We start from the raw sequence: 26,479 nt of genomic DNA, 5'->3' as shown, positions 1-26,479 counted from the left end.
CGAGCACAGACAGGCTGCAGTGATGGGGAGAGATAAGAGAGCACAAAGTGTGAATGAGGCAATCCATGTGTGCTCTGGACTCTCCCTGTGGTATCCCAGGGCTGCTGAAGCCAGGGAGGTGTGTTAGTGCCATGGTTTGAGGGATGGGGAGGAGGCACATTGAACTGGTCACAGTACTTAATGTGCCCTTGGCCGTCCCTGTTGCACTGAGCATCTTTACCTGTGTGCATCTCCATGAGTGTTTCTGGAAGGCAATACCTCTGTCATGGAAGCAGTAGGGGAGGGTTGTTCTGAGAAATGAAAGTGCTGCTCAAAAATATGCAATATGGGAGAAGGTATCTTTAGGAGGAGAGATATGGATGGCTCTGGACATTTTCATGCTCTTCTGAATTTGAGATCACCTTTAGTTTGTGACCATATATCCCCTTCCCTGGGGAAATACACCCTGCCACAGGTGCAGCAAAGCCCAGTCAGATCTGTCCTGGCACCTGTACCAGCTGCTGTTGCTCCATAAAGCAAAATATTCCACAGACACATTCCCACCCATAACATTAAAGGGAGAGAAGTCCAGCAGCACTGGAGTCTTCTGAATTTTCCTGCAACTTTTGGATGCTTTTGTGTCAGTGTAGAGAAGATTTTAGATGCTGTTCAGCCAAAAAGCTGCTACTGCTGCTTCAAGCCATTGCTGGTGATCTGACTGAAGCACAGTTAAGCAAAGGATAACATTTTCAGTATCCCTGCTCCAGTACCATAAACCCCAAATTCCAAAATACAGCCACTAGAGCAATAGGAAGTAATGAGAATCACAAAGGTGCCTGATTCAGTCTTTTCCATCTTGTTTCTGCCAGAAAAATATGGGATATTAGATAAAATGCTAACTTGGATTGCAGATCTTTTATTTATTCCTCCCTGCATCTGTCCAGTCCTTTGCCTTGGTCTATTTCTACTTCATTCTATTCATCTTCCCTCATTTTATTGCTATTTCTTAGTGTTACCTTTCTCTACTATTCATGTTTTTTTTTTTTTTTTGTTTTATGTTGTTTCTGCCAGATCCACCCCTGTGCATATTTACTCATTCTCTCTTAACACATTTCACTTTTGTGTATAATGAGCCAATTCACCATTCCACCCAAGTTTCAAGCCTCCTTCCACTGGAGTGCATTTGCCTTCTAGCCTTGGTTACATTTCAGGAACAAAACTTCTTCTCAATTTTAGAATAAGGGGGTTTCCAATGTTTCCAATTCAATAGTTACCAACATTTTTGAGGGTTTAAAATTGCAATTGACATGGCCACCATAACAAATTTAAGACATGTTCTGTTGATACATGGTCTACTCTGCCTTTCCTATCATCTGTCAAGTCAAATGGGAAGCTTTTTAGGGGAGTTGGAGCTATGTGGTTTTTAAGGTGTCTTCCAACCCGAATTATTCTATGATTCTATGACTCTGTGATTCTTGGTAGCTTAAGAGGAGATTTTAAAGTCAGTATTAAGGATGATGAATGATGATAGATGAAGCAATGGAGGAATTTTCCTTTCTATATACAGCTCTGGTTGTCAGAGCTGTAAGGGAGGGGATTTGGACATGCCCTTTAAAAAGGAGCCCGCCAAAATCTTATTTATTAATTTAAAGAGAATGGTTATAAGGGATATTTCTGTTCACAATTTACTGTTGTAATTGGCTGCTCTACTGGACCCACAGACAGTACACAACCAACTAGATAAGGCTCCAGCTGCAGCAGTTCTCAGCCCTGCACAGCACAGTTATTCCTAATTTCTTGAATAAAAAATTGCCCTCTAAGTTGACATTAGGAGTTTTGGGCTGTAACTCGTGATTTTGAGAAACCGACAGAGAAAATTCTCAGAGGTTCCTCATGTCCAAATTCTTTGGAAATCTAGCCTTGAGCTCTTCATTTTGATGTGGTTCATTTTAGCATGAGAGGGCAACTTGAGATGATTTTAATTTACCAAAAAAAAACTCAAAAAAAAAAAAAAAAAAGAAAATTATCCTCTTTACAGACATGCACGTAAAGGGGAGAATAATAAGGCCAAAGCCCTTCATGCTACGTTTTAATTGAAGCTGGGTTGGTGTTAATCAGAGGGCAGGGAGAGGTTCCAGAACAATCAGATATGAAGCACCCCCAAGGCCAGCCCCGGGTGGCAGGACAGAGGGTGAGCCTTGCACACCAGCACCGTGGCAGTAGCTCCCATAAGCCTGGTCTGACCTGCTAGATCCAGCATTTCCCTGACAAAGCCCAGCCTAACACAGCCACTGCTCAGCAGGGATTCTGGCACCTGCTGCCCCATGCCAGCAAAAGGCTGCTTTTCCCTCCAGCTCTCCCCAAAAGCTCTGTTAAGGGATTTCCCCACTATTCATTTGCAAGTATTGGAATTATTGATGCATAATTCATACAGATAATGGCCACAAATTCTGTGTTCCTTATGTACCTGCTAACAAACCCATAGGTGCTTTTTCTGACTGAGCTAACCAAAACCCTGCTAGGCAAAAAAAGAGTTATTCTTCACATGTGTTTGTACAAATCAGGGTTTCCCACTCACACTAAATGTTTTTACTGTACTGATACAGTATATTCCTATTAGGAGCATTCTGCCAATATTGAATGTCAATATTTCCAGAATGGCAAGTTTTCATAGTGTTGAGTATTCTTTAGTTCTATAAAGAAAAGATTGCAGACTTCAGAGGGATGAATCATATCCACACCAATTTCCTGGATTGGACCATGTGTTACCACACTCTAAGAGTCTTTCTGGAAAAAAAAAAAAAAAAACAACAAATTTATGTGCAAATGGAACAAATGTCTGATTCCAGGGAGAAGTGTTTTATCCTAATGAAAAAGCCTGCTTGTTAACTAGGCTTTGCTTAGCATTTTTATTTTTATTTAGAGTGTTCCCACAGGCCTATTAAATTCCCCTACTCTTAAAACTAATTAAAGGGTATTTTAATTATCCGAGATATCTCAATTCATAGATTATAAAATGTAGAAAGAAAAAAAGCCCCATAGTCTGGAGTAATAATGTGTAGCATATTGCAGTTAGAGCTATTTCCCCTGGATCACTGCTCTATAATTCCATAGTCTCCCATATTTTCTATTTATTCCTGAAACAAATGCTTCTTTTCAGCTTATTTTGAATCCATACTCTTTTCCAACAAAAAGTGTTTTGTGTGCCCTCAAATAGTATTTTGTTTTTTTTTTTTACATAATCACAGCACCTCTGAGCAGACCTGAAATTCCAAAATCAGTGAATACTTAATAAAGTACAGGACAGAAATTTACATTTGCATCTGTGTTTGTTTCAGTGGTGAAAATGGCTGGTTTATAATCACTGAATATTTGCAAACAGCTCGACTAAAATGCTTCCTGGAACAGACATTGGCTGAAATTAAATGGAATGATGGCTTTTTTCTACCAATAACTGAGCCCATACATGGAAAACTATAGGCACCACTATCAGATAATCTCAATTAGAAAAAAAGATATGACAAAATTCTGTATTCAAGAAGAATTCAGTTGAAAATTTTGTGATCTTACATTCAAGCAATTAATTGTAGGCAGAAAAGGAAGCACAACATTTCTGAGTTTTCTGTAAAATTCATCATCTACCAAGAAAAAGAAAAGGAGAAAGGAGAATCACAGATCACACCTATGATTGTTGAACTTGCTGCTTTAATAGAAGCCAATCTAGCAGCTAAAAAGCAAGAAAAAAAATCCCAAATAGTTTTTATTCCTAGAGTGATTTATTTCCATGCTCCCCCAGCATGTGCAGCACCATTCAGTTTCAGTGAGAGCAGCTAAAGTCAGGCAAAAGTCCTATAAAATTTTAAACAAGCAAATACTCTTCTTGTGCTCAGTAGGTTCACTTGTATTGGGAAGATTTGCAGGACTGGCACCAAATGGGCAATAAGTCATTATCCTCTTTCTCTGTTTTTTTGTTTACACACATGTGTGCAGAATCATAGAATCACAGAAGTCTGGGTTGGAAAGGGCAGCAAAGAACATCTAATCCCAACCCTCTGCCATGCACAGGGACACAGGAGAGTATCCACACGACAGGGAGCAGAAAATGTAAAAATACATCTAAAAGAGGGGATTTAATTTTTTGGGGTTTTTTTGGGAATGTGCAACAGATTTATCATCTTCTACTAGTTCTGCTCTTGTAATTATAACCATGGGTCTTGACTAGTGACTTGTCTGGCATGACAAAATCTTCTGACAGAGTCAGCTGTGCAGCTTTTTGAATTCCTGCACTGCTTCAGACACAACCATCCCTCCCTCTGTCTCTTGCAGAGGCAGGATGAGAGCCCCACACAGGTCTCAGCAACAGCACCACTGCTGAGAATTGGAAATCAAGGCACCAACAAACAGGTGAAATCAGCAAAACCAGGGAAAGCATAAGAGAGTGATGAAAAAAAAGGAATTGTTCTGATGGGGGGTGGTAAGCAGTTTCCACAGTGCACTAACACTTTAATCACACATAAATTGCAGGGGGAGTTCTACAGCTGTTTTACATGGTGGGGTTTTACCAACCTCTGTGGTTTCACCCTCCCAGCAGCTTCTTGTTCTCTGGAAATTCAAGATATTGAAACATGTTCACCTCTTCTCAGCTGCTGCTTCCAAGTGCACATCCAATTCCTCCTTTTATAAGCTTTTTTTCCCCCCTCAGAATTTTTTGGGGCTGTTTCCCAACACTCACTGGTGACTTTTCCCCACAGTGCAGTGGTTCAACAGCTGGCCAGATGTGAGACTGCTGGAAAGATCAATTGCTGTTTCTTTTTTTATCCAAAAACACTGGTATTTTGTGTTTGTACTTGAACTGCTATTTTACCTACAGTGATCACTACTATAAAAGGAAGCTCTCCATAAAGGAACTATTCAGAAAAAAAAAAAAAAAGTGTATATATATATTTGAAATCAAAGTTTTTTTTTAAAAAAATGCAAGAATTCTGCTTGCACAGTGTGTGAGACAGAATAAAAAACAGCCCTCCTGTTAAAAATTATATTGAAATACTGAGTAATTGTAATGCAGACTGGAACACCCACACAGTGCAGAATTCAGAACCTGCAAGTAAAATTGGCCACAAAACCAAAATTGGCTTTGTTGGCTTTTATTGTTCTAATCTCTGAAAAATGTAAAAAGCAAACAAAGAGAAAAAAGTATGACTAGCAAAAGAAAATGGATTTCAGACCTATGTTTGTAATAAACAAATTATTAGCAACAGAAGTATTTCTTTAGAGCATTCAGCAGAACTTAAATTTGGCGCCACCTCTTTCAAACTGTTGAAATCCTGTGTAAAATAAATATTTTTCTCCACCAATGATCTATTAACTTGAAGGTTTAACAACTATTTAGACCTTGATACCACAAAAAATATGAGTGCTGACATCACTTAATACAGATGCAGAACCACCTCCAGGCTCAGAATTCAGAAATCTTCAAAGGAAAAACTCTAGATGTGCTTTAAAAGGCTCACATGGACTTGCAATATTTTCGTGGCAGGAAGGTTTACAGTCAATTCATACAAATAGTGTTATATTATTGGCAATCTTTGGGACTGTAACTATATTATTAGATAATTATTTCTAGGGGTTTTTCTGTGTGTTTGTTAGTTGTTTGTACAGAGGTGAATATATTAATCTTATCATAAGCATTGTAATATGTTCTCTCAGTAGCCAAAATAAGGCCATTACAAGAGGGAAAGGGAATAAGTGAGGAGCAACAAAAAAAAATAAAAATTAAACTTCTTATTATATTGATGGAGGAAACAACCCTCTCTTAGATTCATTTTTTATGTGACTTTGTTCTACCTGATGGCCAAACATAATTAATGAAAAATGCAGTTTGTTCCTGGGTGATAGCAGAGAATTTTCCACATTTTTTCCATTTGAAATAAAAAGCATCTGGATAAACATTAACTTTTTTAAAATGACTTAATATACATGTTCTATTACTCTTTTGTTTAAATCTTTCAATTCCTCTCCTCTCTGTATAAGATTTTGGGTTGATGAGCACAAAAAATAGTGATATTCTGTGGGAAAAAAAGAGCAACTCCCCCCCACCCCAAACCCCATGTTCTATTGCAAGTATAAAACCAAAAAATCTCCAAATAAGGAGCTTTGCCCAGAGTGTGCTGTCTGTAAAATCTGAGAGCTCTGTGTGCACTCATTCCAAACCCCATTTGTATGGTTGGCAGAGATGCTCTGGGGGGTGTCCCCTGCCTTTCCATGCACTCCAACATCACCACCCATATCCCAAAGCCAAAGCTGCTGGGGAGCTTCCAAGCTCTGAGGGCTCAGACACTCACATTTCCCACTTTGCTGAACCTATCAGATGCAGACATAACTCTGTCCTCTGCACAAGTGTTGCCCAGTTAGTGCTTGAGAAGTTAAAACTTCTTCACCAAGTGATCTTGTTAAACAATTGCAGCAGGCAGATAAAAAACAAATGGCTTGTTGGTACCCCATAGACTGATACACACCACAAACTAGCAATTAGAAATTTGCAATGAAGAGCTGGGAAGGGGCAAATAAATTCTAGATCCAAATTAGTTATCAATGAGTTGACCACTGTTAACCTAAAGCCAACATCTGATGATTTAACTGTGCAAGGTTGGCCACAACACAGCATTTGCTCACTGTGAGCTGCTAATCTCACAATGCTCCCAAAACCAAAGACAAATTTGGAGCAATGCACAAACTGATTCAAATTAACCAGGGCTCACTATTCATTTTGTGAAAAGCACTGGGTGTGCCTTGCATCCAAAAGCAACAATTTGTTATGCACTGTGGTGTGACAGTGCTCTACAGCAGAACTGTTTAAAAATCTGAAGCATTCCTAAACTGTTTCACTTAAACATTTCTGCAATAAAATCTTATTGAACTGTTGCTTTTATTAATTTTTTACACACTGGAGACCAAGTGAATGCAAGTTGATTTTTTTTTTTTTCTTTTCTCCCTTCTATGTTTTTTATTTTTTAAAAAACTTTACCTACTGCTAGCAAATAAACTATCCCTCTTTTTTTAATAAAACCATGGCCTTGAGTTTTGGCCCCTTAATAGTAGCCTATATGGTCGACTACCCTTGGTGTTAAATTTTCTTAAATTGTATTTCTGTCAGTATATCATTTTTTTAAGCAATGGACCCTATAATAGCAAGCTCTGTTCTGTCAGGAGTACATTTTAACAGCGTGACACAAGTATTTTTCACTACAGGAGACAAACAATGATATGTATTACATGCAGTAAACATTGCCTTTGGTACATAGGGTTCTCTTAGCATTCATCTGTCTAAAATTTCATTGTGTCCTGCACAGGGAAAAAACCCTGCCTCTCATTATCTATTGCCGAGGGCTGTAGGTTTGTAAAGTGCCAACAATGCATTGTCACATTTCTCACAAAACAAGGGCTTGATTGATTATTACAAGAGAGGTAGAGACCCAGCAAGGTGGATTAAGGGATATTTTAATAGTGAAAACAAAATAAAAAACCTTTCACTGAGCTGCTTAACTAACAGTATTGTAATCAATTTTTTTTTTTTTTCCTTAAAAAAGGCCCCCTTTCCCCAGAACAAGTAGGGACAAGAATTTCATAAAATAAAGACATTTTGTGCTTAATAGCATTCTGGCAAGAGGAGAGGAAAAATGGCAATTTTTCTGTGGAAAATACACCCAAGCCTGTGATTTTACAGAAGAAGGACGGTGACAGCAGTAGTTCTGAGATTCACAGTGAATTTACATAGGGGCTGCAGTTCAATAGTTAATCAGATTATTATACTCCCAGTTACTAAAACCAAGTTTTCCAGTGCTCATGCACATGAAGTGCCCTTTGGGTACACAGGAGCTGCCCTGGGAACCTTTTCTCTGACATTTTTGTCACACTTTAGGTGCCTGATGGCTGAGCCATCCCAACCAGAGGGTCAACCCCTCTTTTTGTGCACTGGGCAGGCTGGGGGTGGGTTTATAAACAGCTCAACACTGGCACAGTTCTCTGGTTCCAAAAACCAGCAGGGCTGTGGAGCTCTTTGAGAAGGCTCATCAGGTTTGCTGAACTCAAATGTGACTTCCCTACAAGCACCATAAATAGGCCATGTGTGGGGGATTATCCAGGAGAATAAAATCAATCAAAGTATACAGAATTACTCAGATGAAAAACCAATGAATTATTCACTTGTTAATTGATTCTTAAAAGGAATATGACTTTCCCCTTCCCTTTGGAGGTAGAATCATCATGGTCAGAAAAAGAAAACAAGCAGGATTGACTTAAATTTTTAGAGAGTCTGGGTAAATTCTCTCCACCCCAAAACCATTTTCTCTTGTAGGCAAATCACTCCCAAGCTCCCTGTTTTAATAATCAGAACGGGACATTTTCTCAGCCCAAGTGAACAGATACCTTGGCCAGAAATCCTGCAGTGCCAGGTTTGAATGCATGGCAGAACTTCCTCCCTCAAAATCAGGAAAGGCTTTTATTGCCAGGGAATTATTGGAAAAGGATTATCACCAGCACTGATTGAAAGTAACTTGAAAACTTTTTGGTTTTCAAAAAGCAAAGCAGCAGTCTGTATACAGAGGGTAAGATTAAAAACAGTGTGTGCAGCTGGAGAGGGAGAAGCTGGAAAAGGGGAAGCAAACACCTTTTTAGAAGGTGACAAGACTCCTTAAAAGGCTGTTATGGAAATTGCCAGGGATTTCTTCTTCCTCAGAATATTTTAAATTAAAGCTCTGGCGTACAAAACGTCCCGTGGATCGATCAAGGAGAGGCAGATACACAACTCTTTATCCCAGGCACATAGTTCATTTTGCATCTGATAACTGTTGGCTGTTGTCAGGGCTGTGTAATGGGTGGGGGGGTTAAAGGAAGAGAAATTTACAGCTGTTTCACAGAGACAGAGAAGAGATCATTTGCTCTACATAGCCTTCAAAAAGAAATATAGAGAGGAGCTGGCATTGGTAAATGCTGAGTTTCCTTGCCAAAGCCTGTAGCCTTATGAGATTCTCTGTGCATCTTCTCAGCTGAGCTGAAGAAGGTTTGGCTGGAACAAAATTGCTTCTCACCAGCAACATCTGCTACAAGATCTGGAGATCTGTGTCATAACAAAGGCTGTTTTCAGATTCCTGCCCTCCTGTAGGTGCTGAGTGCCAGATGAAGGGGCTGGAACAGGATAAATGGACTCTGCAGGCCCTACATCCAACTGAGGGGGAATTGCCTTAAGAATGGGGAAATGCAACCATAAACTGCTGTCCAAGGGCCCTTCTGACAAAGTCTGCTTTGGCAGAAGCAAAGGACAGTTCACAGCAGATGTTCTGGATAGACTTGTCAGCATTATGCAGAGTTCTTTGGCAGTGCAGGTCTGTTAAGTGTACAAAAATAACTCCAAGAATGTTAAGTTGAAATTTTGGCACTGGGTGCAGAATTCCTGGGTTTTGGCTAAGGAAACTTCCCAGCCCTATCCTGCAGGAGCCTCTCTGGCAGTCATGCTCCTCAGATGGAACCAAAGCCCATTTGGGGCATCCCCAGTGACCTGACAGGGACAGGCTCCCACACACCCCACACTCACTCAGCCACACCAGGCTCCCCACAGCAGAGCCTTGATGTCTGGATCCATGAAGCAATTTATTATTGTAGTCCTAATTAACATGGTAGTTTTAATAATTTATTTTTATTACATATTATTATTGTGCACAGTCCCACAGAAACAGTTTGAGCTGTGCCTCCCCAGCTAAAGAACCCCTGGGTTTTTTTCACCTCGCAGTCCAAGCCTGAGGTTCTCTGGTGTCTTCCTGCTGAGCCATGGGCTCCTGCCTCTCTCTGAGTGTCCACAGCCCCTGTTATGCAAGGCAGAGCTATTGCACTGGCTCTGCCCCTCCACACATTTAACTCTCTCCTCACTAGTATGTCTGGTAGGACCCATCTGAGGAGGTTCCCACCACCCCTTCCCTCACCCTGACAGAAAGGAGCTGTAAAACTGGAAAACCTAGGCTGGGGATGCAGGGAAAGAACATGGAGCAGAATGGCACTGGGCTACAGGAGGCCAGCAGAAAAAAAAGTACCAGGGAGGATGAGAGAGAATGTGCTGGCACATCAGCCAACACTGCTCAGAGAGCTATGCCCAGAGCCTGCACTGCTTTGCCCATCCAGCCACTGTGTGTCAGACCTGCAGCTGACCTCTCCCACTTTCTCACAGCATGTGGAGGAAAGGGTTTCAGCTGCCCTGCTCTCTGCACAAAAAACAAAACAAACAAACAAAGAAAAGCAAACAAAAAAAAAAAGTAATTATTTGACCCATTTCCACTCCTTCCTTTCTAAAGGATGCAATGCTGAGGCATCAGTGAGGACTGTGTTCTTTAACACAGCTGATCTATAAGGACTACCAGGCAATTAGGTTGCTTGATTTCTTGAGACTCCAGAAACAGCCAGGAGGAAGCCCACAGTGGGCACACGTGCTGTAATTGCTGTGTGACAAGATGCTCTCCCATCTGTCCAGAGTCTCGTGTCTCCATTCACTCCAGCTCCACTGGCAGACACAGAGGGCCAGTCTGACTTCAGCACTCACAGGTGACATTGCTGCAAGAGGTTTGCACCCACCTCCATTTTGCTGTAGCAGTTAAATACCCATGCATTTGCTACAAAGCTTCTAAAGCAGATGAGAAATACTCAAAACTAAATTTAAATCACCTCATCTTTAGCATTTCATCCCACTGTGCAATGGCTGGAAAAGGTGTTGACCACTCCTAAATAATTGGATGTGGGGGTGAAAAGAGAGACAAACTTCACATGCTGCTCACAGCTCTGTATCAGTGCAAGAGCCTCATGTAAAACAAAGTCCTTGGCCAGAGCTACCATGAGACTTTGATGTGCAGAGCAAAGACAGAGCTGGTGACCTGCTCACCTCCCTGGTGCATCAAGCTCACAAGTGAGAGAACAAGCAAGGAGGGGAAGCTAAAATCAGGCTGGATTTTGCCATAGTCATTACTGTGTATCCTTCACCATCCTCAGGCACAACTCCTTTTCTCGTACATCCCCATCAAAAATTTTGGGTGAAGCCTTAAAATAGCTCTAACATCCATTGTTAAAACTCACAAACCAGGAACTCTGTGCTTTGGTGCAGGCAGCAGCTCAGCTTGTGGGACTCTTTGGAATCACTGCAGCAAGTCGTGAATGATGTATGAAATGAAAAATCCCTGCTCACTGCACACAATTCAGATAGTAAAATCTCCCTGGAGCATTAAAAAAAAAGCACTTGAACGTGTCATTTTATTTTTGTCCTGTGCCCAGAAGACTCCCTCATCTCTCCCCAAGAACATGCAGACACCTCAGCTATCACCAGAGAATGAGAAAGCACTCTTGGAGCTAAAGCAGATGGGCTCAGTTTACACTGGTGTTTCCAGGAAAAGATACAGTGAACTGGAGCAAACCAGACAGAATTATATTGGACTCAGGCCTTTCTCCAAACACAGGTTTTTGGTCATTTTTTAAAGTAATATCTAATCTCATCAGCCTGACTCTATAACTTGATTGACCTTTGGAGATTGCATTAAGGAAGCAACAACAGCATGCTCAATGCAGTTAGGACCACGAGAAGAAACATTTGATATAAATATCATGTGTGTGACTAGACATCATTTATGTTGGAACAAATACAGCCACATGCTTTGAATTCAGGCCTTTATTCTTCCTCACCCCTTTGCTGGAACTTTTTTTCCATGCCTGCCCTTTGGTGGTGACCTTTTAAATCTGGCAGAGCCAAATGTCTGCTGCCATAATTTAGCCAGCTTTTGACTTGCTGCACATGGTGCTAGTACAATGGGATAGAAACTTTTTCTTGTGGTTTAGAATTGTGTGGGGTTTTTTTTGTTTTATTTTTCCTTTTGGGGGAAGGGGAAGCTGTGGCAGCAGCAATGCAGAGCACAGAGGAACACTGGATTGCTCTCAAGAGGGATTTCTTCCTTACCAAAACTCCTGCATGTAGCAGGCAGCCTCTGTTCACACACACACAGAGCCCCCCTCATCCCTTCCTCCACATCCAAAATGACAGAAGATCTCCAGAATTAATCTTGCAGCAAAACCACTCAGTTTGGAGCACACAAACTGTCACTCCTTGCCAATCACTAAAAAGTGGGGAGTTGCCCAGTTTGCTGGTGTTCATTTGGAGCAGAGGGAGGATGGTAAACTGACAGCAAGACTACAAATCTACGGAAGAGTGATCTGTCCAGATGCAGATGTCTTGGTGGCTGCATTTAGTTTTAGAAAAGCAGGGGTCCCATCTAAAGACAACTGATGTTGTCTTCTCTTGACAAGTTCCCTTAAATTTGCAATTTAATAATTTTTCCTCCCAAATTTCAGCGATGAGGAAGGGCAGTCACCAACACTGGCATGGTGCATCTGTTGTCTTTCAGCATCCCTGAATTTTGGGGAAAGCAGGGAAAAGGGAGCAGCTGTTAACCCTTTCAGTTCTCTTGCTTCTTCATATAAACACCAGAGCTGTAACTACTCCCCCTTGTACCCAGCAGAAGGAGGAAGAGCAGCTCTGCTTTCAGCAAGCAGCACTGCAGTGAGGGTGAACTAACAAATTGGATTTTTTTGGGGGTTTTTTTTTTGTTGAAGCAAACTAAGAGGAAGACAGCAAAACCACTGGTGATATCTGCTGTATTCCTCCTGTCAGGAAGATGCAATCTCTGAGTGTCAGCATCCAGTCTGGACAGCAAAGCACTCCTGCATCACAGGGGCTGTGGCAGGCTGCTCTCAGCCTGTTCTCAGCACCATGCCTAGGCTAGATCTGGTTTCACAAGAGGTCAGCTAGAGCTTAAGGAGCCAAAGAACCAGGGCTTAAAAGCATGGATAAAACAGTATTCAAAATTTGGGGGTGAGAGGGTTCTTGAGTACCTTGCAGGAATATTGGTTTCCAGGCTTACAGTGACAAAAATCACATCTTTCCACTCAGGCAAGAATTTTTCTGGGAAATTTAACATGCTTGCAATCATTTTCTAAATCTGTTTCCTTCTCATTCCATTTTTTTTTTTGTTTTTGGAAGGGGGAAGAGGGGAGTGGCTAAGAAATACTTGTCCCCTATACCAGCTTTTTGATACTCTGCTAAAAGCAACATTACACTTGTTATATAAAATTGACAGTATTGCACAAACAAGCCAAACAGGAGGCACGTGGGAGTTGGTGGCAGGAACTAACTTTTTCAAAAAGCACACCTTTAAACCACAATGATGAGGAGAAAGAGCTGGGTCTGAGAAGAAAAGGATTTGTGGTGTTTAAATCAGACAGAAATATAAAGTGGTTGTATGTCTGCTAAAATAACCTTAGACATATATTTATACAAGCACATTTATAAAATTGATAAAAATTACTTTTTCAGCAGGTCATGAAGAAAACTGTTTATCTGCCACCATGGTGAGATTATGTGATTAATGACAAGATTACTCAGGATAGTTAGTTCCAGAGTTATTTGTTCAGACACTGTACATACCTATCAAGACTGATAATCTGGCAAATTACAGTAAATTTTGCAACTGGCTTTTACTCAGAGTAAACCTCAGGGATGTTGTATCAGAGGAATTGTATTTGTACAAGGAGGGAAAAGAGGTGGGTGAAAGCAAGCACCTGCTTCCCACAGCAGGGAGAGCTGTGCTTGTGCTCACCTCCAAATTACCCCATGGCCAAATTGCTGAATAACTTGTACTGGGTGCTGCCATCCACCCTACACATTTCAGGGTGCTCTTACAGAACACCTTGCCTGTTTTACCTGGGATTATCAGGTGGAACCTACGAGGAGCAGGGAGAATAAAGAACGATGCTGTTTGGTGACTGCAGGGCAATGTCAGCCTGTGCTGCACCTGAGGCCAGAGAGAATTGAGAGCCTGCCTGGGACCCATCAGGCTCCCAGTGCTGCAGAAGAGCTCAGCAGACACCCAGCACTGGATGTGGGCTCATGGGGCAGCCCCTGCTCTCTGTTTTGCTCCCTTCCCAGCAATTCCCCCTGCTTTATGACTGAATTAGGGTGGGAGGTGCAGGGGGAAGTGCTCTTGGCTAACTTCAGATACAGCCAGCCTCATTAAAACCAGCACATTTGCTGCAGTGTGTGCAGAATTTCCACCAGGTTTTAAGATTGTTTTAGTAAGTGAAGTTCAGAGCAGGAAGAATACATTTTAATTTACTTTTCAGTGGCCTTTTTATAAGTATTCAATGTTACACTGGACTTTAATATTATTATATTGCTATATGGAGCATAACAAAGCATGAATACACTACCTTAATAATAATGAACATATTCTTGTAGAAGCCTGAAGCTGTTAATTACACAGCACATGTTCATTAGTACAATTTTGGAGCATGAAGGGAAAGGGAATTGAGAACCCAAGGGTCACAAGCATCAACACAAAACCTCAGGGTTTTTTGGGTAAAGTTTTGTCTCACCTCCAGTGCTGTTTCCCAGGAAAACTGTGGAGAGCAGAGCCCATGAACTGCCAGTGGGTTGAAGAGCCAAGCCTAGACTTGGACCACTAAATCATTCCCTAGCAGGTTGATTTGGGGCAGTGGTATGTAGGATTAGCATACAAATAACCATCCTTCCCATCAGAGACAAACAGGGCAAGGTTGTCACAGGTGTCAAAACTTTGATTGACATCCTAGACACCAAGACAAGGTGCCTGGCCAGGATGAGAGGCCTGGGTTTGAGCTTTTCCTGGACCAGGGAGGTTTATAAACAGCACACAAAGAACAAGGACACAGGAATTCAAGATGGGTTTGCAGGCAAAGCCATTCTCATTTTAAATATTTGTCTCTACTAAGGCATGTTTCTAAATTGAGAGGCCCTATACCTTTCAGTAGGATTATTCAGGCTACACCAATTCAAGGATGTAGTACACATTTGTAGGATTATGTTTAATGTTATTTTGGTATAGAGCATTCTTAAATGTATCAGATTACAGATTAAGTAAGGAAGCCAGCAAAAACTAGTGCACAGCAGCTTGCTATGCAACTGCCCTCCTCCTTCTTAACACTTGCTATAAGGCAGACAGACATTATGTTTATAAAGACTTCTTTGAAAAGGTTTTTTTGTAAATCCAAACATCAGATCTTAAAAAATCCTGAATTCAGTGTAAAATTTGTTAAGCACAAATTAGAAAGGGAGAAATAAAGCCTGTTCTTTATGGGTAAATGAGTTTTATTGTTTTAAAATCTTGATTTTTTTTTATACAAATTTTGAGAAAGAGTAGTGGCTCTAAACTGACCTCAGTCATGACTTCAAAAAAAAAACCCCAAGATTTATGTAGAAACAACCATAGCCAAAAATGATAAGAATTCACAATGATTGCAATTTCCATCCCTAATATGCAACCTGTAACTCATTTGAGCTATCCTTACTTAGAAAACCTTCCTTAAAATGTGTCTAAAAGACAAAACCAAGTTCAGGGATTATTACTTGAACTATTGCTAGAATTTAACAGAATAATCAATTCTGTTTCTTCGAGTGACCATATTTACAGAAGTAGGTAATTATTGAAATTATTTGAATCAGCTTTAATACATATTTCCCTTTAAAGCACCTGCAAAGAAATAATATTATAAAATAGAATAAAATAGCATTTGTTTTATCCCATGGTGGATCAGTAATGCTGTTCAGTGCAGGGTTACAATATAATAAACACTACCCACTAAGCTAAAACCTGAGAGACTGAGTGGACTGATATTCAGGCTTGGACACTTGTCATGAGCCAAAATCAGCTTGAGTTCTCAAGCCTTTTGAACATCATATCAAAATATATATAAGAATATCAAAAGAGATGTGATTGTTTCTCTACATTAAATTTGTGCTTTATTAAAACAAAGGTGTGAAAACAGCAATACAAGAGCAAGGGTGCATTTGCTACCTGGTGTAGGATAGGGTTTCTTAATTAGTCCAATGCATCAATTACAGTATATTCAAATGTACAATTTGACATGCTCACCCTCACCACCCCACTTCAAAATTCTAAAAAAGATAAAATAACATGCATAATGTTCTCTGCTCTTACCTCCCATCCCCAAAATATTTTATCTTTGCATGTTGTGCAATTATCACTTTCATCTGCTACGTGCTGACATGAGATATTATCATTTTTGCAAATGAAAAGTTTAAATTCCACGATTACAGAATGTCACTTCACTTAAGACCTGCTGGGGAATATCCCAAGGAACATAATTCCAGAAACAAACACACTCTGCTCTGTATAAAATTGGTGATTTTCTGCTCGTGAAAATTTCCCTGTGCTGTGTTTTGCTATGAAATAGATCAACAGGGTTCACTCTGATCCCAAAGGAAAATAACTCACAGTTAATAACTGGGATCATTGTGCTCTTTGAAAAACAGGTGCCAAATACTGTCCAGCTGCTGGCAGCTGCAGTTCTGATGTCAAATCAGAGAGATTTGACAGGGAGGAGAGGGACTGGATCGTGGGTTCCTTGTACTGGCATTCCATCCCAGCAATTTAGCACGTGCCTGAATAAAGTCTGCAAGTGACCATGCAGCTCACAGGGCTGTCAGAATGTTTAATCACCAGAATTCATTTAAACTCAGTCTGAACTGGTCTGGAGAAGATGAGACCATGATCATCTTGCAGGTACCTGTAGAATGTGGGATGCAGATTTCCTCTATGATTTCTACGTGTATATATCACACCAAACAGATATGCAGAGGTTTATCTATGATTTGAAAGATTTAGATACGATTTGATAGAGAATACATAGAGCTAAAAAAGATGCATGCTTCTAGAGATAACTTGGACAAAGGATTTAAAACTTGTAAAAAGGATTTTTGCACTTTTAAATGAAGCATTTACTGATCTACACAGCCATTTCTAAATGTCCCAGTGAGATGCAATGAGACCAAGGTGTTGAAAGGCCAATTCATTCAGGATAGTCAAGAAGCAGCTTCAGGAAAATGCAAAATAACAGCAGCAGAATTGCATTGCAGGGAAGGAGGTGTAGAACCTGCAAAGCTTTTCAGGAAGGTAGACTCATTGCCTCAGATATTTCTGTCTGACAAAATTCAAAAATTCCAGAATATTTTGACCAAAAATCCCCTAAATGTATAACTATTACTTGGACTTATTAAAAGGTCATCCATTAGCATACTAAGGAATCTATTGGGAAATTAGCCAACAAAGAAATAATGCATTTAATAATGTATTCCCAAAATATGAATTCTTAAGGACTGTGATAGTTGAGACCAGTTTCCTTTGGAAACCATAAGTTGCATACTGTGTATTTTGGTTCCCAAATCCATCATGAATATACCTAACTTTAGCGAGAAATTAAAAAAAAAAAAAAATAAAAGCAATTTCTAAAGTCAGGAGGGCTAAAGAAGTGTACAACATTTTTAATTCATTTTGATTTTTACATGTTATTCAAACATTCACATCCAGAAGGAATGCTATTATCTTTTCTGGAAGACTTGAAAAATACAGTAAATAGGAAGTAACAAAATTCAGTAATAGACCTTTCCTTTTAATTACATGGCAGAAACTTGAGAGGTTTTTTCCAGTTTTCAGTGTAAAATGTCCCCAAAAATTAATAAAATTTTGAAGAAATAAAAAGAATAGAAATGTGTAAGCTTTTCAGGAACAGCTATGTAGCAGAAATCAGAAATTTTTAAAGGCATCTCTGTCTTAAGTTATTAGAAGTAAACAGAATTCTACTACATTATGCACGGATGCTTTGCTTCACTTAAACTTCTGGTCAAAAATTCAGAAATTTTCCAATTATATCTTAGATATCAAAATCCGTGTCACAATGTAGTTGATAATATTTATTATTGAAAACAATAAGTTTAATATGGATATTATTTAAAGGTTTTTCATAAGAAGTACCGGTCACAAAATCACTTCTGAGAAATTAAAAAAAAAAAATTTGCAAAGGTGAAAACAAGAAAGTCTAATTTCTTTTAAAAGAGGTTATGAGAAATACTAAGCAGAACTAGAGAATTGTTTTTCTTTCACCAGGAACCTTATCCCATCCTCTGGCACTGCAGAATGACTTTGGCTTCCCCAAAATCACTGCTTTTATTAAGCTTTACTGAGCTGCTCCGTATTGGCAAAACCTTTGTAGTAAAATAATTTCCCATCAAAATACACGGCAGTGTAATGAAGAGCTGTAGGACAGGCTTTAAGAGGCAGGGTACTTTCATCTGAAAAGTCTCCTGAAATTCTTTGAACCTTTCCAGGGGATTAATGAGCTATTTTGACAACACACGAGAAGCGTCTGGTTTTCAAGAAGCCTTATAAGAGGGAAGACTCACATTCTTGAAAATTAAACTGTGTATTTTAAGCCACTAAAAATAACACAATTATTAAAAATTTGGCAGCTCTGAAGAAAAAATACCAGCAGATAGGGGGAAACACATGGAACTACTGAAGAGCGTCAAACTTGAGTACACACATTTCACAGCATTTCAACATGACTTAAACACCAATTTTAACAGCTTAATTGAATTTTTCTTATTAAAAGCTATCACAGATGAGCTAAAATAAGAACAAGCTAAACTAGCCAGAGTGTAACTAAATCAAAAGCATTATTCTTCTAAGTGGGGTGGATTAACTGTGCGTGTGTGCATCACTCTCCTTATCCCTTTCAACAACTGTTAAGGTGTTTGGAGGTTTTCAAAACCTTTGGCAATTAGTGGAAGAGAGAGTATTCTTGCCTTTTTCCCCCCCTCTTTCCAAGACACACTAAATGGCACCATTTATGTAAATTTAGAAGAACATTCATCACACACAGGAAAATTAGAACAAATGAATTGTTACACCTACCATTTTTTAAAAGTATTTTAAAATATTTTTAAGGCATATTCCTGCAAACTACCAGTCTCCTGAATGTTTTAATGCATTGAAACAAGGCCATTAGTCTATAAACAAGGGTTCAGTTCTAAAAAGCTTCAGTGAAGAAAGTGGACCTCTAAAGCCTCACTTCCGTAAATACCTCAATATTCCTGAAAACCCAGAGTGCTGAAATCTTTAAAGGTCTACCCTTATTTAATCAAACTGGGCAAGAAACACGTTGAGGAGGCATTTTGAAAACAATTTATTACCCACTACCCATGAAAATAGCCACACTGAGTCTTTATACAAACATTTAAGCAAGCTGATATCTCGGGTATTTGCAATACTGCCCGTGACATGAGAGAGGAATGAGATCTGCTAATCAGCACCAGGCCACAAGACATGTTAAGTCTAAGTACTCCTACACAATAATTTTTTGAAATAATAATTGCATTCAAAGTGTGAGCAGTTGTACAGGAAAAAGTCGCTTCCCAAATTCTGATCTTTTCACTCCGCACTGTAGCTAAATATTTTTTAGGCAGCATCTCTATAAGGCTTATGGTTGATAACACTACTTTCTGTGGTCAAATATCTTTATTTATAAGACCTTCTCCAATATCCAGTTTTAGAGACTTGGCTTTTCTCAGGTCTTTCAACCAGCAAGCAGGGAAGAGGAAAAAACCCAACGTGTTCTGTCCCTTTCCTCAGGAATGGGGATCTACTCCTTTTCATTACTGTTCAGTGGGACTTTTAAAGTCTGCAGTATATTTGCAAATAATATCAATACTGAGGTGGAGGGGGAAGAGTGGGGAGAGAGGATGGAATTTCTGCCATTCTCCTCCCTATTCTCAGTAAGGTTCTAGTGTTTAAGGGTAGAAATTCCACCCCAATATATTAGTTTTGTTAATCCTTTTCTTATGATCTCGCTTGCCTGGCTTGGGAAATTATGCAAAAAGTAATAAAAGTTCTAATTCAATTTCCATGTTAAGGGATGGATTTGGGGAAAAAAAAAATATACCAGAAACCCTATTCTTTGTGTTTACTAAGAGATATGCACTCCAACATTTAGTGTCATGGAGCTGTAGTTAAAACCAGAAACAGCAAAGAAAATTTAGCTGCATGAATGCCTGCTCTTCAGTAAAATGCTGCCAAAATTAAATAGGAATGAAACAGCACTTTGTAGTCATTGGTCGCTCAGCGGGGTTTGCGTAGTTAAAAACCTAAGTGAAAAGGGTGATTGACCTACATTGCAACTAGCTTAGCACAGCTGTACTTTCATATTTCTGCTGCATCCGAGGAAGCTCATTATTTAACACAACTGAGTTACATGTAATTGTCGCTCTTTTATTTTACACTTCTAGGGGCCAGATATTAATCTCAAACGTGCAGCAGGCGTTACCGCGCATCTGGAAACGTCCACGCTGCCCATTTGCAGGCAAGGCTAAGAGAAGGGATTGCACCTGAAATTAGGAGGCTGCCCAGGGGTAGGAGAACCTCGCAAACACACAGAAATCAAACGAGCAGATGGAACAGAAAGCAAATCCCTTGGCACCCCAAAGGCAAAGGCTTTGCTGTTTCCCCATTGTTTTGAGCAGAAGCAGCCCAGAACGTGCAACCAAAGCACATTTCACACAACTCATACCTGCGGTTTAAATAAGTAATAACATTCCAGTTAACAACCAGTTTGACATGTTAACAGCCCAAGGGCTGTTAACATAATGACTGGTCATTAATGGCAGTAATGACAGATTTCAAAGGGAATATTGTGCTTGTAAATGGACACGCTGCCAGTCAGAAGAGAGGACAGAGCAGGATAGGCTGGTGCATTAAGATGTCACCGTACAGCTCTGAAGGAAAAGAAGGGGAGAAAAAAAAAAAGTTCTTGCATATTTCCCTCACTGTAAATGGACTTGAAATATTGGCGTAAACCTAAGTTCCTTAAATTAAGTCTTCACTTTCTAACCCAAGAGTGTATAAGCAGAAGACAGAAGCCTGCAGGGGAATTATACTCTGCATATCATTTTTGCAGAGTGAGTTATTTCTAACATTGAGCCCTTTCTTTGCTGGAGTCAGTTCCCATCCTCGTTACCAGAGTGGCCACCCCGACACCGCGGTGCCGCCTCAGAAACCGCCCGAGCCTGGCATCAATCAGATTCCAGGGCAAAGCCTCTCACACCCACAGCATCTCTCAGCTCCTTGCTTCATTAAAGATTCCTCCCATTCCCTCAACCCCTCCCAACACAGAGAAAAATGTTTTAATGTAGTATAATTAACTAATTTTACCAAAGGAGACAGCTAAAGCAAAGCAAGTTTTGAAGCTCTGAAGATACAGAGTATTTATAAGAAGCTCAAAGTGGGGACCTCAGGGCTCGGGTGCAGCACGAGAACAGCATCAGGGCTGAGGGAGGGTGTAGGTTTTTGGGCAGGCATTTCTAAGTGAAAGATAGTGGAAGTATTTTGCAAACAGGCAAGGACACAATCGCACCATTTATGAACTTAAACACGAATGGTAAAGCCCCCAAACTGGCTGTGTGATTGCTTGCAGCATCTGTAGAATGCCTGTCATATTGAAAGGCATAATGAACACTGAGAGACAAGTTAATAAGCAATTTTACTCTTTATAGTATCGTTCAAGCCACATATCCTCTAGAGGGCACCACATAAATTAATAGGAAGCCAGAACAGTTTTATACGCAGCAAAGACTCCCTTTATGGTGAAAAAGAAAAAAATCTAAGAAGATAGTTTGAAACCATAATCGAACCCTAATGTGATCATTAGTACAATGCAACTTGTTCCTTAAATTCATGTCAAGTGGGTTGCTAAATATGAAAGCTTATTTGACTACAAAGCTAGAGAAAATTTAGCTATTTTTGCATTAGCACTAAAAAGATGACTTTTATAGGTTCACTGCATAACTAAGTAGATAAGATGCAATGAGGCAAATGACTATCTGAAATTACCTTAGGTGCATCAGTTTGAAGTTTTATGTAAACATGAAGTTTAAATCTATGCATTTGCAAGTATCACTCAGAAAAAAAATAAAAATCATAACGAAATCTTCATCAAGACTCAATAAAACCAGAGACAAAAAACCAGAAGCATCTTAAAACCAATGATAGCATTTCTCACATACGCTGGTTTCATGTGCAAAAGTGAAAGGTATTATGTACGAAGAAATAAATGAAACACCAGTCTGAATGTGATCATGATAGACAACAAAAAAAAAAAAATCTCCTTTCCCTGAATCACTTACTATGAGTTTTAACAATCTGTTAGCAAAATATTTACTCCTGTTACACCCTCAAAGACCAGAGAGCAAGAGAGTGTGCGACTGCATCTGTGCTGGGGAAATGCTTTGCTCATATCTTTACTACCACATCATTTCTGGTTTTGATTTTAAACATTTGATTTCAAAACATTAGATCTGCTGCACTAGCACTTGGGAGATTCAGTAAGCTCAAAGTCTCCAGTAAATTTGGAATTCAGACTAAACAGCCATAACAGTTCCCTTTCTCCTGCAGGCATTTGTTGTGCAAAGATTATTAAAATAGGCTTTAAAAATTAGGATGTTACTTCCCTGCACCAAAACCTTTTTCAAACCCTCTCTACACACAGTCACCTAAAGACCACAAGCAACCTAAGTTCATGTACAACAATTCCCTTCTGTTCCAACAGTTTTTAAAAGTGAGGTTCTGTTACCTACTACTTTGGCAGCTTTAGCACAGTGGGTTCAAGATGCAGCCTCTGTGCTAAATTCCCAGCACTCTATCTCGGGTTCAGTTCAGACCTTTAACAGGTAGAATACTTTTAGCATTAAGTAGTCTAAGCCCATCTGAAAAACCTGATCTGCCTTTCAGTCCCAGCTCAGCAAATGCACAGGGCGTTTGTGAAGGTTTTTGTTCCACTCTTTTTTCTAGAGCTGGTTAGGTGGAGAGCCAGAGAGCCAAGAGATGTTAGTGCTTTAGCCTTAATTCGTGTTCCAGCCTACTCATGGTGTAAAATTTGGGAGCTGATCAGTGTGTGAGAACCTCCTATTTGGTATCTGTACTTAAGTGCAACTTGGAAGTTAATGCAATCAAAAAGAATTTTAATTTTTCCCCGATGTATTAGTGACTTCAATGTCCCTTTAAAAGGAAAAGGCTTCACTAAAGGGGCAGGGGAAGTATTCCCAGATGTTCACCTTAGCCTGGAGCAGCTAGTCTCTTTAGACCCCCTCCACAGGGAATGGAGGCAAGGTGTTACTACAGGAAATAGGTGCTCAGAATCACCCCAGAGGAGCCTTTTCTCTCTATTTACTGTGGAGAGCCCAGGGAGACTAAACTTCCCAGTTAAACTCACATCCTGCAAAGCAGCCCTACTGACACGTGCTGTGTAGATAAACTATCCTGGTGCTGCACATCAGCTCTTAGCTATGAGTTATTCCTCAAACACATTTGAGAACGTGGATCCATGAGCAAACAAGAAGACAGAAAAGCAGGTGCAGATTTGCTGCCTCTAAGAAGTGGCCACAGGTTAGCCAGCATCCCACCTGGGCCACCAACTGAAACCAGGAGCACAGTGGATAGGAGCTCAGACTCATGGTTATTAAAAATAAACCTGGTAATCCTGGTCCAGCTTCCTGTAGCTGAGTGCCAACATTCATAAAGGCTTGAGTGCCACAAATAGGCAAACTAAGAGGACAAAAGCAAAGTGGTGAAATGTTCCTCATCTTCCAGCCCTGCCCTGAAGCTGGGTGAAAAGCACAGGTCTGGTTTCAGGCTGTGACATCCCTGTGCTGCCAGGAGGAGGAGGGGGAGCAGGAGACCACCACCTCCCCAGCAGCACAGCGCTGTGGGAAGCAGGGGGAATGACTCTCTTCTACACCAGTACCAGCATCAGAATTCCTGCAAGCACCTCCACCAACCTGGCTCAGATTTTAATTTAATCTCCCTATTTCAGTGCTTGTTTCCTCACCTCCACCAATGCTTGGCCTTGCAGCCCTGCCTGTGTGAGAGCAGCTCAGGAAGGGCTGCCCCGAGTCCCCGAGTTTGGCAGCGAGCAGAAGGAGGCCGTGACCTACCTCAGATAGTCTCTGCGACAAAGGATCAGGTTGGCTTTGGTGTACAAGGTAGAGCCCACCTCCCCCAGGCGACAGTCACAGCAGGCACATTTCAGGCAGTCCTCATGCCAATATTTGTCCAGGGCCTTTAGAAGATATCGGTCTTTAATCTTACGGTTGCAGCCAGCACAACCTTTCGGCTTGGTGTCTGGCTGGACTGAGAGCATTTGTATACCTGAAACACAGTAAGACAAGAGGAGACTGAAAATAGATATTCTTTCAAGTACAAAAATTCCTGCCCTTTTCTTCCTCCACCTCGCTGCTCCCCCCCAACACACAGTTCATTTAGGAGTCAATGGTGTAGGTAGGATAAAATAACTTAGTCGGTCCACAGCAAACTGAAAACAAGGCTAAGATAAATTTGAGAGCAGAAACTTCCACTGCTCTAAGTGCCACGGCTTCTCTTTAACACCTCATTTACCTGGTCTTTTTGCTGAAAAGAAATAAGATTAAAAAAAATAATGTGAAATATTGAAACAGTACCATTGAAAAGTCATCTAATTTCAGCCACAGTATTCAATATTTAGCAATGCAAAATTTAAATAAATCGCACATCTCCAATACTTAGCCACCCAAAAATTAAATAAACAGGATATCTATATGGCAAACATAGTTAAATCCACATATTTGGACTTATTTGCACTATCTTTATAAAATATAAAAGCACTTCAGTTTTTAAAGAAGAAAAGATTGGAGCTTTTAGAGGCACAGAGCAAGAATTTCTGAGAGATTTGACGCAGAAATTTTGATGCTGGCAAGAGGGTGTTCTGTTCTCTAACATTTTAGTTCTTTTTACACATATTAATGAAGCGAGGAGATTTCCAAAGACTTCAGCACCAGCAGCACCAGTCACAACCTCCAGTGTAAAAACCTTCTGAAAAACCTGATTTAAAACAATCTGCACAAGGTCAGAGAGGTACTAGTTTGTCAAGAAAAAAAAAAAAACAAAAATCTCCAAACTGCTGCCCTGCTTTCCAATCCCAGTTTTAGTCAACAGCTACTCTGGGACAAGGAGTACAGTAGTGTCCATTAAGTATATGTACACCTTTTGATGTAATAGCTGAGAGCATTTAAAAAACCATTCAAACACCTGAAACGCTGTTTAATGGACAGAACTGGTGAAAAGTGGAACACAGCTGAGTGATGTTACTCAGAGCAGCACAGCCAGCTTCCAGGGATCCATTCAAAAATCAATTGCCCTCGGCTTTACAGTAAATGGGGAGAGGTCACTGCCCCAAAAGTGCTCACAGACTGGTCTCTCTGGTTAGCTGCACGAACTGCCATGCCAGTGCACTCAGACTAATTCTCTCACCTCTTAGGATAAGCAAAATAACAGCCCTGTGAATATTTCAGTGGGTATCAGACAGGCACAGGAGGAAAGGGAAGAGCCAACACGCTGTACAGTCCTACCTTACCTCAATGCTTTAAAGCCAGTGATGTAACTGCAAAAAGATGCTACTCACTAGAGAGCACCTGAATATTGCAATGAGAATTTTTCAAGGCTGGGGAACGAATGCTGTTGCCAACAAGCAAATCCTACTCCAACATTTGGGGTTGGGAATCTTATTATTATCCAGAGGCTGGGAAAGGTTGCATAGAGTCTCATAGAAAAAAAGAGCAAATGCAAGAGTCCCTCACTCTACTCCCTGGAGTTAAGAAAGCTTGGCAGGGCCAGCTTCTATCAGCAGATCATGGCTGGTGCTGTAGCACCCACCACAGACAGGCAGGCTCAGGGGGCTGGGACACAGATGAGTTGGGGTTGGTTTGGTTTGGTTCACGTTGCTTTTTTAAAATGCCTCGTAAGAAAAACACCATGGCCAGTGCAATCTTTGAAGCAATGGTAGAGCATGGCTTTGTGGATATTAGGGCTGCAAAGACAAGAGGCTGAGGCATCCCAGGGACCTCCCCACAGATGTGTGTGGAACACATGGAATATACATGGAGTGCAGCGACTACATGGCCAGTTAAGTGATTTTCCAGCGCTCCCAATCTGAACTCCTAAGTCCTACCTGCAAAGCTGATTGCTGAATTAGAAATAGTAATTCTTATTGAGACCTATGAGCACAGCAGCCTTGCTTGTCTACTTTCAATGCAGCCTATCACCCACCCTGGGGTGATACATTTATTTACCTGGTGCAGGAGCTGTTCAGTGGTGTGCAGGCAGCTCTGCTAGCACACACCCAGCACCCCAGCACTGCTGCTGCACATCATCTTCATCTCACAACAGAACTCTGTATTTCTCTCTCACCCAGTATAAAAATTGCCAGTGCTGCCCCTCCCATCACTCCCCAGTTGATGCTCATAGCTCCACACCACGCAGAGACTCCTAAGATATCTCTCTGATTCCCAAGGGGCAGGAGGAGATCCAGTGACCTGCACTGGGCTCCACAGTCTGTGCCAGAATTGGGAATGAACACACACATTTCCTCTTGAGAAAGCACCATGAGACAAAGGCAGAGCCTTCACAGCATTTTCAATTGACAGCTGACTACCCTGAATCCAGGGTACATCCATGAAACAGCAAAGTAACATGACTGCAAATAAACTACTCAAAGCAGTAAAAAT

General features: G+C 40.6%; 1 protein-coding gene across 2 annotated transcripts in view; it reads right to left on the bottom strand.

Annotated features, from left to right (window-relative positions):
• Nucleotides 1-26,479, bottom strand: part of LMO3 (LIM domain only 3) — a 55,230-nt gene that overhangs the window by 23,223 nt on the left and 5,528 nt on the right. For both annotated transcript variants that reach the window (XM_079304791.1, XM_079304790.1), the window contains exon 2: nt 23,876-24,089. In XM_079304791.1, coding sequence (XP_079160917.1) covers nt 23,876-24,081 — 206 coding nt within the window. In that variant the 5' untranslated portion in view covers nt 24,082-24,089. The remainder of the gene's footprint in view (nt 1-23,875; nt 24,090-26,479) is intronic.

The sequence above is a fragment of the Erithacus rubecula genome (genome assembly GCF_903797595.1).
Source record: "Erithacus rubecula genome assembly, chromosome: 4".
NCBI classification, from domain to species: domain Eukaryota; kingdom Metazoa; phylum Chordata; class Aves; order Passeriformes; family Muscicapidae; genus Erithacus; species Erithacus rubecula.
The sequence above is the reverse complement of the archived record's forward strand: the minus strand, read 5'-3'. Positions and strand labels throughout refer to the sequence as shown.